General features: G+C 40.0%; 1 protein-coding gene across 1 annotated transcript; it reads left to right on the top strand.

Moving 5' to 3' along the window:
• Positions 1–286: 286 nt before the first annotated feature.
• Positions 287–9,954, top strand: PRRG4 (proline rich and Gla domain 4). The gene is made up of 6 exons (XM_039724960.1): positions 287–531; positions 1,140–1,254; positions 4,581–4,744; positions 6,077–6,125; positions 6,810–6,945; positions 8,010–9,954. The coding sequence occupies exons 2-6, from the start codon at positions 1,149–1,151 to the stop codon at positions 8,227–8,229; spliced, it is 675 nt and encodes a 224-aa protein (XP_039580894.1). The 5' UTR covers positions 287–531; positions 1,140–1,148; the 3' UTR covers positions 8,230–9,954.
• The last annotated feature ends 2,227 nt before the right edge of the window (positions 9,955–12,181 follow it).

Here is a 12,181-nt window from a genome sequence, read left to right as displayed (position 1 = left end):
GTCTGCAGGAGCAGAAAGGACCTGCTTCTTGCTCCGCACCTGGGAGGTCAGTCAGGTGTCCGGAAACAAAGCCCAGCGTAGTGCCCGAGGGAAAAGCTCTCCCGCAGTCCCTGAGCTCCCCACGACCCCTCTCTTCCCACGCTCCAGGGGCGTTTCTGCCCCGCCCCGGGGCGGACCCAGCCGTGGCTCGGGAGCACGGACGGGGCGGCCCAGCTGCAGCCCCGTGACTGCGCCGCGCCCTTCCTGGGAAAGGCTGTTCCTCGCCTGATCCGCACAGCCGGGGAGAGGCTGTCCCACTCCTGATCCGCACAGCCGGGGAAAGGCTGTCCCAGCTCTTTATCCGCACAGCCGGGGAAAGGCTGTCCCGCACCTGATCCGCACAGCCGGGGAAAGGCTGTCCCGCACCTGATCCGCACAGCCGGGGAAAGGCTGTCCCCCCCTGATCCGCACAGCCGGGGAAAGGCTGTCCCGCACCTGATCCGCCCGGGTTCCGCCGCCCAGCCCGGGAGGGGCTGCCCCGTCCCGGGACAGGTAGGGCAGCGCTGGGAGCGGGATGAGCTGCTCCCTGTGTCCCGGAGCGGGATGAGCTGCTCCCTGTGTCCCGGAGCGGGATGAGCTGCTCCCTGTGTCCCGGGTGCCCGTGCTGCCGGCCGGAGCGCCGTGCCCGGCCCCGGGGGCTGTGGCACGTCCCCGCCCCGGGCGGCGATGGAGTTTTCACCCGTGTCGGGTGACTCGGCGCAGAGTTACGGGTCTGTTTCATGCCTCTGACAAAACGGGCTTTGTACCCTTTCCCGTCGGGGAGATTTTGTTACCTAGTGGGCAGCGAAGGCTGTGCGGTTTCAGAGCGCACCTGGGGCACCCTGCAGGGCTCTTTCCCCGCCAGCTCGCCACCGAGCGTGGGCCGGGAGAGGAGAGCAGGGCGGCCGGAGCGGTGACACGTGCGGGTGTTGCACAACCAGAGCTCCGCAAGAGACAGGCAGGACCAGTTCGGCTCGGTGCCTCTTGCAGGGACCCACTGGTGCGTGTAGCTGCTTGCGCTGGATGACTTCACGGGCAGGATGCGCTCAGGGCTCATCGCTGACACTTCAGAGGATTGCGCTGTCATCCCTGCTTAACTCACCTTGGTTTCTGCCTGACAGATCCCGGCCATGATCGCGGTTTTGGTGGTGCTGTGTCAGCTGCATGTGACGCTGCTCGCGTTTCCTCACTGCCCTGGGAGGTTAAATCACTTGAAGCAGCCGGAATGGAAAGATGGTAACTCAGTTTTAGCGTGACTTTGTGCTTTCCAAAATTGTTTCTAACTTTGCTTTGCTGGCTTCTTTAGTTGTTTGGTTATTGTTGTTTTGGTTGTTGTTTTGGGGTTTTTGGTGGTTTTGTTGTTTGGTGGGTTTTTTTTGTTTGGTTGGTTTTTTTCGGTGGTTTGTTTGTTTGGGGTTTTGTACTTTATAAAAAAAAAATCAAGCTGTTTTATGCTTAATTTCAGATTATTTTAATACCTCTTGCTGAAATTATTGATAATTTACTTTGGTGTTAATATCAAGTATTTGTCAGATCTTGCAGTAAGTGCAGATTGGGACAACTGAAGTTTTTCCAGTCCTCTGAGGTTATTGTGGTTGATACAACCAAAAGCCTTTAAGTAACACCAAAATTCAAAAGGTTTGAAACCTGTGTTAAGGCAGTATTGTTTTGGTACTATTTGAGCACTTCACAGTTGTATTTGTGTATCTGAAATTGCTTTGCATTTGAAAGGGTTTATTTGGTTGTTTTTTGAAATCCGTATTTTCTCTCAATACCAGGCCCCCTTACACCACCTGGAAAGATAAGCATAGTGCTGCTTTTGTAGTCCTTCCCTTTGGAGGGAGAGAAGTGGGGAGGAACTCATATAAAAGCAAATAAATTCCCCAGAGAGACTCAAGCACTACGAAGCAAAGGCTTTCGATGGTTAGCATTTTAAGGGCTTCAAAAAGGCTCAGCTGTCCATCTTCTCAGTGGAGAAGGAGTGCTGAAACCTTAAGACAGATTTTTAAAAGTCATCACATGGAGCAGGAGGCTCCTTCAGGGCAGTATGTGGAGCAGAAACCATGGCTAGCAGCAAAATGCTTGTGAGAGATGATTTGTTAAAATCCATCTTGCTCTGGGCATAAAACGTCAGGCTGCCTCTTCCCTGTGAGCTCCTGTGAGAATTCTCTCCTCACTATAGCCCAGACCACTCCTCCTTTAAAGACAGAGTTGGACAGAGAAGTATCCCATTAATATCCAATAATATCAATATAATATTAATATTATAATATCATATCCAATAATATTAATATCAAAAAATATTGTCTATATATTTTAGTTGTGTATATATATAAATAATCCAATAATTCAGCAAGTAGAACAGTTGCCAAAGGTATGGGGTACCTACATTGAGAGGTCCCTCTTCAGCATTTTCTGAACATCTTTTATTAGCAGAACTGATTTACTGAGAGTATTGTGTGGTTGCATTTTTAATTAAATGCTAGGCATCCTGAAACTGCGTGGATCATTTTATCAAACCAAGGGCTGCAGAACTGCATTCAGGTCCCTCACATTTAGGACACAATTCAAATCCATCTGTTTCATTCTTCAAATACTGTTTTAATCACCAGGTAGCAAGTAAGTTGGAGATGGAGATATATGACAAAGTGAAAAAAATGCAGATAAATGGAAAAAAATTCTTGAAGAGAAAAAGTGGGCCATGTATCCCTGGGAATTGGGGGTTCTAGGCTCCAGGCAATTTGATTATGCATTCCATTTTAAACAAAATGCATGAGTTTTCTAAGTTAATTCAAAGGACAGCTAATACTATTTGCATGGTAAAGAGTGAAACGTTACTGAGCAAAACTGAAGATCTCTGCTTCAGAAGACTAAAGTTACTTTTGTAATTTGCACTAAACCAAGAATATTGATTTTTTTTTTTTTCCCCATGTAATTATTTTCCCTTTCCACTTGTGGGTTTGAGGGAGTTTTGGTTTTGGGGTGGTTTTGTTTGTTTTTGTTGTTGTTATTGTTTTGTTTGGGTTTTTGTTTGGTTTTCTTCGGTTTTTGTTTGTTTCAGGTTTTTTGTTGGTTTTTTTTTTGTTAATTCCTTTTCCGGTTTTTTTTTTTTTTTTTGTTTTTTTTTTTTTTTTTTTTTTTTGTTAATTCCTTTCCTCTGGTTACTGTCTAGGTATAGTATAACTATTTTAAGCTTGGATTTTCTTGCAATTGCTTCAGAATAACAAAAACAAATGCATGTGCACATGTGTAGCTACTTCAGTACACAGTGTAACAGTATGCAAATTATATAAATATATGCTGTCTATTCCTTAAATATACTATCGTATTAAAGACATAAACAACCAATATGTAAGTTATGCTGCAGTTTTCTCAGTTTTCAGAGAGGAAAGTGTTATGAGAGAGCACTGCAAGATTTAACAGTAACTCTTAGGGTGAAAATTCCAGAGCGATGTGATAATCTTGCCAAACAGGCTAACAAGAACACAAAGCTAATTTGTAGCTGAATAACTTTATCCTGAATCTCATCTCCCTTTTCAGCCATCCTGCTTGGTATGTGACAATGCTGTTTCTGCATTACACTTGCAAAAATAGTCCTCTAGTCATTTTGCTCAACCAAAGAGCCTGAATTTCGTGGACATAGATTAATCTTTCATTAGAAATTTGGTTTTGTCTTTTTTTTTGTTTTGTTTTGGGGGTTTTTTTGGGTTTTTTTTTGTTTGTTTGTTTTTGGTTTTTTTTTTTTAAATAAGACACTGGAGCAAGAGCAGGCTAAAATTTGACTATGGAAAATGCCTAGTGAGGAAATACATTCCTGTATTCCAAAGCCTTCTATAATTTCACTCACTGTTCTGGAATCTCACCTCACCACTTACTCCACGAGGCCTCATGGAACACAAAAGAGAATCTCTTCTTTTCAGAAGTCTTCAGAAATGCATGTTGTCAGTAAAATTCATATCATGGACAAATTTAAAACAAATAAACTTGGCAATAAGGCACCTTTATGTAAAGTTTGGTACCACAATGTGAAAAGAGAACAATTGTAGAATGAATAGAAGTCTGCTGATGTGATAAAATGTGGTACTCACAGATACTAGAATATTGATAAATGTATATTTGTTTTTTCCTTCCCCTACCCTTGTCTCCTTCCCCCACGAGGTCAGGGTGTTGTTTGGATCTGACTGAATTCTTTATGTGACAATTACTTTGTTCTTAAGAGCTCCAGTAAAAATTGATGCTCACATCCCACCAGGGGTCGCACCAAAACTTGACTAACAGTTCTCATGACAATCAAATTCCCTTGACCAGGATAAGGAATAGCTGAGATGGTTAATGAGAAAGGCAAATATATTTATTTCATGTTACATAATTAGAAAATATAGTAGTGAAGAAGACATTTTAGGAGGAGACTTTGATATTTCTTTCCCTTGTACATAGCTGAGAGATGCCAGGGAAAGAAATGATCCCAATGTGGTCCTTTAAAATCCTTACCATTCTTTAAAAAATACCAAATCTAGCCTTCCTAATTTGTTTTAAATCAACTTGATTTTTTTTTTCATTAGTGTTCACATCTGCAAGGGAGGCCAATTTATTCATCGGACGACATCTTCTGAACAACAGATTTGATTTTGAAGCATTCACAGCTGATAACCTGGAAAGAGAATGCTATGAAGAAGTCTGCAATTATGAAGAAGCAAGAGAAATTTTTGAAGACCCTGATAAAACGGTAGCCTTTCAAATTGAATTTAATATAGTGAGGGAGGTTATGGGCTAAATAACCGTGGTTTTGTACACAAATTATTGTAATGTAAATTTTTGTACACAAATTATTGTAACATAAATTATTATACACAAATACTGTAACTCCTCTAACACAGCACTGAGAGTAAACTACTTATTTTGTTCTAAAAGCAGATGTCCCAATTACATGGGGTTCTTGCTTTAGATACACAGTGAATGCACTTGAGTGTGTTGAATAATGTCTTCATATATGGATGTTGTTTTAAAATATGAATATTGTCTTAAAGACTTTAGATGTGAATTTAATTCTGCAAACAAATAGAAATGAAGCTTCAGAAGTCCCACTTGTGGCTATTCCTAGATTTTCAGACTTCTGGATTTTTTTAGTGACTTCTCAGCATCCAGTTGAAATGTTTCACATTATTCATTATTAATGTATTAATTGGCTGATCACATCCTTGTGTCATGCTCAGAAGTGTTTTGTAAGAGGCCAGTGTGGAGCAAACCTGCAGTTCAGCTATTGCTGAGTATTCCTATGGCAGCACATTCTAGCTCCCCACCTAGACATGGCTGAGAAGAAACCTGGTATGTGTGTGTGTGTGTATATATATATATATATATATATGTAACCAATGAGAAACCTTTCAGCTCAGCAAAGGAATGTGAGGATTGTCCAAAGACTGGTTGTTGCACAAGCAGCAAGAATCTCTTTGTCATTCTAGGTGTGCTCTGCAGGAAGAGTGAGGAATACACCCCTGTTCTAAAGGTGGAAGTGTTAGCTTGACATTGCTAACATTTTCCTAAGAAAAAGGTCAAATTGCTAAATTGAAATCTTGCTTGGTAGCAAAAGTGAAAATTATAACTCAACACATTTAACGCCTGATGGTCATAAAACATTAAAGTTTTTCTCTTAAATGAATCCCACTATTTTTCCTAGCTGATGTGAGTTGAAACACTGTTCATGCAATTAAGAATTAAACTTTGCCTCAAAAACTGTTTTGTAGGGATTTGCAAAAAAAATAATTGTAAGCATTTTTTTGGTGTCAGAATATACCTTAAATGCTATTGTAATCTGGCAGAAATATGAGGTAATACTGGATGGTTAAATATGCTTTTTTCTTTTACCAACTGGGATCTGAGAATTTTTAATTCAAAGTTGTGGAAGAAAAATACCATGAGTAAATACAAATCCTTCAGCAGGAGCTATTTCTGTTTATGCCACTGTTAAATTCTGCCCGAGGTACCATATTAAATATAAGTCAATAGGCCTGTAACTTATGTATCTCATATAAATCTGATTCTTTTCTGGGTTTTATAGATGGATTTTTGGAAAGACTATTCAACTAAAGGACCTAATATAAAAATAGGTAAGTCATCTTTGTATTTTTTATTATATTGCAATATTTTCTGGTTGTTATAATAGTACATGCTTAATAGATCATGCATTCAGTTAAGGAAATCAGAAATTATCTTTTTACTGAAGATCACTGTGAACTGTACAAATATATTTAATTTTCTGATAAAACTGAAGCATCTTAAAGTGGGATCCATTATAGGTCTGTAGGTAAAATCAATAATTTCCTTGACCACTTCTTTATTACACAATTGGTAAACTGTGCAGCAATTTTGTGGCTGTGGTTAGGTTTTGTTTTTTTCTTTAATACTAATATATAACAGTCTCATTTAGGCTCAGAGTAATCTGATGCCAGATGTTTAATAAAAAATAAAATAAAAAGTTTAACTGATCTTATCAGGTCAGTTGGACCTGATCAAGGTCACAAGTACATGAAGGAATATTTGGAAGGCTTTGGAAGAGAGGGATCTCAATAGTTTAATGTAGAGAAAAGGGGGCATCAACTCCCTTTTGCTTTAAGTTGACTGTGAATGATTCTCTTGGGTTGTGTTGCACAGATTTACAGCTTCTAACAGCAAGTTAGACATTTGTGGAAGGAAGAGCCCAACAGCAGTGCAAAAGCAGTATTTTACAGTGTACACTGCAGGCTGGGTGGATGGAAAGAACACTGTGAAAATCACCAATGTTTTCTCTCCAGGTGATGAGGCACTACAGAAGATCAATGTCACAGGACTGCTCATCAGCCTGGTTGCTGCTGGAGTCCTGCTGGTTATAATTGCTCTGATTATCTTCTACTGCTGCAAGAGCAGATGCAAATCAAGGCAACCACCAGGGTAAGGAATTTCACTGTTTAAAAAACCCAAACACACACAATACAAACTCTTGCTTAAGAGTGGCATTTAAAAATCACTGTGGGTTGGTCTAACTATTGTATTCTCAGAAAATCCAGTGGAAGTTCTAGTTCTTGCTTGCCTAGAAGCAAAGTTAAATGAGCACCAACAGTAGTTATGCTGCAGTTAATAACACAAAATCATAAAACAATATTGCACACCCAAACCTTTGGGCTTGCCTTTTTTTTTTTTATTGCATGTGTGTGTGTGTTCTTGGTTTCAAAATATTCTTACTAAGATGATGGAATAATTTTAGTAGGTGGGGGCCTGCAATGGGAAGTCTAACATGTTCCGTGGGTGCTCTCAGATAAGCTGTGTGCTCTCAAATAAGCTGTGTGCTCTCATGGCATGTGCTCTACCTCAGATATGAAGTGGTTGTGGTAGTGGATGATGAAGCAGTTTGGGGGAAATGCTTTTTTACCAAGTCTCTGGTGCTATTGAGTCAGGGATGGATTAAATGGTTCTATGGTTCAGAAGGTGAAAAAGAGAGAGAATATTTATTGAGAGGTAGCGTCTTTTTATAACTAGGATTGCTGAGGTGAAATTTGATTAGTCTCAAAGTAAAACTTTTTCACACTGTTGGTGAACTATGAATAGCACATTCTGAAGGTACATATCTATAAACAATATGAACAGAAAGAGAGATAATAATTGTTTTCATTCTTCTTTAAGTTTCCCAGGCCTGATGCCTGGGAGAATTCTCTTCGACTGAACTGAGAATCTCTACAAGTCTCTACTCCTGAGTGCTCCTTTGTCCTAATCTTGGAAGGAATATAAAAGGATTCTATGCTTTCTCTTCCCTATGAATTTCACATCACTGAGCTATTCTTACCTGTGGTTTGGAGAGTGTTTGCCTTCTGGTCCTTGTGATCACTGAAGGCATGATTTTTCTCTTGTGGGGGTTTTTTGGGTCGTTTGGGGTTTTGTTTCTTTTATCATTAAGACTTCATCTCCTTGCTTCTCTTTAAAGCAGAACTTCCCACTTACCTGCTGTTACCTTTGTTTAGGTACTTGGGTTATGTGAGGAGCAGACGACGGAATTCAGCCAACATCTTCAGGAGGCATGAGGAGTTCTCCTTAAACCCCCTTCCTGTCCCAGCTGAGGAGTCAGGGCTGCCCACCTACGAGCAGGCAGTGACCTCTGATGGTGTGCCCCCACCCCCTTACCCAGGGCCCCCCAGGCATCCACGGTTCTTCCAGAAGTCCATGTCCCTCCCTGGCCCCTAGGCACAAACCTCCTGCTGGGCCGGGGGGGGGTTGCTGGAACACAACATGCTTTTGAAAAAAGTGCGTGCTACCTTGCATATTGCAAGATGATTTACAGAAATGTGAAAGATCTTCTGGACAACGAGGAAGGAGTGAAGTTCCCATTTGGGAAAAGGGACACGAAGGCTGCAGGACTGTTCTTTGCACAAAGGCACTGTGCCAAGGGGAGAGAAAAGAGCAAATTTTGTACTGCTGCCCTCTTCCATATGAGCCATCCCATCAAACTATTGATGTTTCATTAATAGTTTCATCTTCTTTTTCTTCAGAAAGAAGAGTATTTTAATTGCTCATATTGACACTAGCTATTTTTTGTGACTTAATATTTTAAACCACCATAAGAAGTCTATTTTGTTGTTTGGCAAATCCACTTCTTTGCTGGATGAATTTTCTATTCATTCTTGTAATAGATTGGAGCATGAAAATTATTTTATGACTTGATCTGTCAAATATATATATACATATATATATAGTACTGCTAGTGGATTACACTGGTTTGGTTTAGACATTGCTGCTCACATGACTTGTTTTATTTTTATGATCATAATTTTGCATCAAAAGGAAGCATTCGTTACATGGCACACGACCAATTCTGAGAAAGTACGCTTGCATCAAGTTGTTTTGATGTTGAACAGTAAATACCAGGTTAGAGAGAGGAAATAGAATACTGTGGGCCAGTGGATGTTAAGCAAAAAGCCAGAGATTTGTCCCTATTTAAAAAGCTATCCAGGTTTCACAGCTAATGTTTCTTTCATAGCTTAAAAGCCGAAATGTAGAGAGACACATTTAACTTTCAAACCAAAGCCTGACCTACCCCCTAGAAGCACTTTAATGTCTTGCACTACAGAGATGACAAAATGATACCTTTCAATAGAATGAAACATCATATTAGATCAAAATTCAAGAGTCAAGAACTTGTGGGAGTTATTGGTTCAGTGTGTCAGGACAGTTCCTGTTCTTACAGCTGTAGCCACCATTAATTTTGCGTCTTATTAAAATATCAACCCCCAGCATTATGCAGCCCATAGGTCCTGCTGAGCAAATTGCTGCCCACCACTTGTGTCCCCTCTTCAGCACAGGAGCCAGAGCAGAGGTCTCACAGGAAACATGTCAGGCTGTTCTCCTGTTTGACAGTGGCTGTACAGTTAAGGCACAAACAATTAAAGAATTTTTTAAGATTAAACAACCCCCCTCTTTTTTCCCCTTCATTGAGTCAATGCTGACAACAGCAAATTCTCTTTCAATTTGGTGCCTACAATCCACTTGATATTATAAGTTATTGGTTTAAGGGTTGAAATGAATATGTAATATTTCACCAAATCTTATTGTTTTTAACATACTGGAAGCTACAGTGTTGTTGAGCAAGATGCAGAAAATTGGTCTGAGATTTTCAATCTGTAAATGTCTTTGTAACAATGGAAACACTTCAAATCTTGGAATGTGAAGGGGGTACACTGACAGTGCTACACAATGAAGTCTTGCCTTTTGAAAAACAAATACAATGCAGTTGGTAGCAGTGCAATTCGTGTTCCTGTTCACAAAATTTCACCATCCAATTTGGCTTTTGGTGAGTCACAAATCTCTCTCCAGCTTCTTATTTTTTGTTGGGACATGGGGAAATCCCCATGCTGGGATGTTTCAATTCACTTCTGCCCTACTTGTGAGAGCATTTTGAAGTTCTTGAAGTTCTGTAAGGCTGAAATAAATGAATTGTGTGAGGTCACTGTTGATAATCAAAATACAAGGTTATGAGAAGCTATGCAATCATAAGCTTGCAAAAACATTCTGCCATATTTCCCTTTCATTTAGCTAACAATTATAATTTTTTTTTAATATGCATTTTGAGCTCTAGAGCACACTTTTACCTAGATTTTTGCTGGGACTCAAAAATTGTTAACTAATGGAACTGACAGGAGCACTGCAGAGGAAAGGGATTTCACAGGGCTTGTGACCATCCAGAGATTCTTTAATGTTACTACAGACATCTGGCAAAGCCAAATTTTAAATACACTACAGAAATTGTACAGAATCCCATTCAGTCACTGGAAATTTTATTTTTTCTACTGTTCCTACAAATTATTTGCAACTGATTCCATACAATACAAGCAAAAATCTCATCCTTCATAATTAATCAAAAAACTTAAGAGGGTGTAGCTGTTAAACATCAGTTGTGTAGTGGTTTGGGCAGTAAACTGCCCTTTCAGTAGAGTAAGACTCTCAAATTTACTCAAGGATTCTGCACCTTAGACCCTGAAAATGTGCAGGGACTGACATTCAAACACTAGTTGCACACAGCATGATAATTTGGAAGACATCCTGCCTTTTACAAAAAAGGAGCAAAGTTTAAAATTTAGTTGAATACAGTGTAAACTTACCTCTCCTTGTAGAGGGACAAAATTCCTTTGAATGGCACTTGTTTGGATTGAGTTTTATTTCCTTCTTTCATACACTGACTCCTGGCCCACTCTTACCTTGTATCTTGTCTCTTTTTAGAACTCATGATTCCAGAGGGTTAACAGAGGGAAAATCAACAAGAGACAGACTATGGGGAGTTATACATTTACATTAAAATGAAAATGAATTTATTTTGCCACACTTGCAATTTTTACATGTAGCTTCCTTTGAAAATGGAGTTGCTACTAGAATACATAAAGCAGCAAATGACTTCTACTTGTAACAGCAAATAACCCTGATAGAGGCCAGGGTTGGATTGGATATTGGGAAAAAACCCTTTACTGTGAGGGAGGTGCTGCACAGGCTGCCCAGAGAAGCTGTGGCTGCCCCTGGATCCCTGGAAATGTTCCAGACCAGGCTGGATGGGGCTTGGAGCAATCTGGGCCTGTGGAAGGTGTCCCGGCCCATGGCAGGGTGTCTGGAAGTGGATGATCTTTAAGGTCCTTTCCAATCCAAAGCATTTTGTGATTAAGTAGGAAGAGGAGGAGGAGGATTTTTGAGGAGCAAAGCAGCAGCAAGTTAACCTAACTTGCATAGAGGTGTAAACTATCAGTGTTTTGATTTTGGCATTTCTTTCCAGGACCTTTAGGAAAGACAGTGGATTTTAAGTGATTTAACAGAGATCTACTACGACAGTTGAAAACAGAACTGTCTAAACAAAACACTGGTAAACACAAATATTCTGTTTTAAATGTGTCACTATAAGTGCTGTTAGCCATTGCCTTGAACAGCCTTGCCAGCATCACAGAAGATTACAGCATGTAACCTTTTATAAAACAAGATAGTTTATTAATTAGGGAAAATAATAAGGGTCAGAAAAGTGATCTCTGGCTGTGTCAGTTGAAAAATAAATCAGTGAACCTGCTTACAGCTGCAATAAGAAAGCCTGCTATGTGATCTATCAATTATGCATTTATAGGCTGGGGGGTTGTTGGGGTTTCTGTGAATTCATTAGGACAGCAAAACCAAAGCACCACGTGGAAGTGCACTTACCCAGCTTGTGAAAATGTGAGCTGTGAAGCATTTGATTCTGGTCCTGTCAAGGTTTTTGTTGGCTGCAGCTGAACTGGGATTGGAGCAAAAAATGAGATAACTGATCACTTCAGGTAATAAAAAGTATAATGCTCTGCCAAATTCTTTACCACAATGCTGTTGCCAAACCCAGTTCAGAATATTCTATTGTTATAATGATGCCCACTTCTATTAATTAGAGTGTTTCATTCTGATCTGCCCTTAAAAGTTATATCTGAAATTTGAAAAGCATAGCAAAATTCCTTATCATTCCTGAGATTACCAGCTTAAAGATTAATTTATTACCTGCATCTTATTAGCAACACTACTTCTAGCTTTAAATAAACCATCAAAGTAATAAAAAACCCCAGAAACCAGACACAAACCCAACTTTTCTGTCCACAGTCTCTTCTGCCAACAGAAGTTTTATTGCTGCTATCCTTGCTTGTTC

The sequence above is a fragment of the Passer montanus genome, unplaced genomic scaffold, assembly GCF_014805655.1.
Source record: "Passer montanus isolate IOZ18808 unplaced genomic scaffold, ASM1480565v1 scaffold54, whole genome shotgun sequence".
Lineage (NCBI taxonomy): Eukaryota > Metazoa > Chordata > Aves > Passeriformes > Passeridae > Passer > Passer montanus.
The sequence above is the reverse complement of the archived record's forward strand: the minus strand, read 5'-3'. Positions and strand labels throughout refer to the sequence as shown.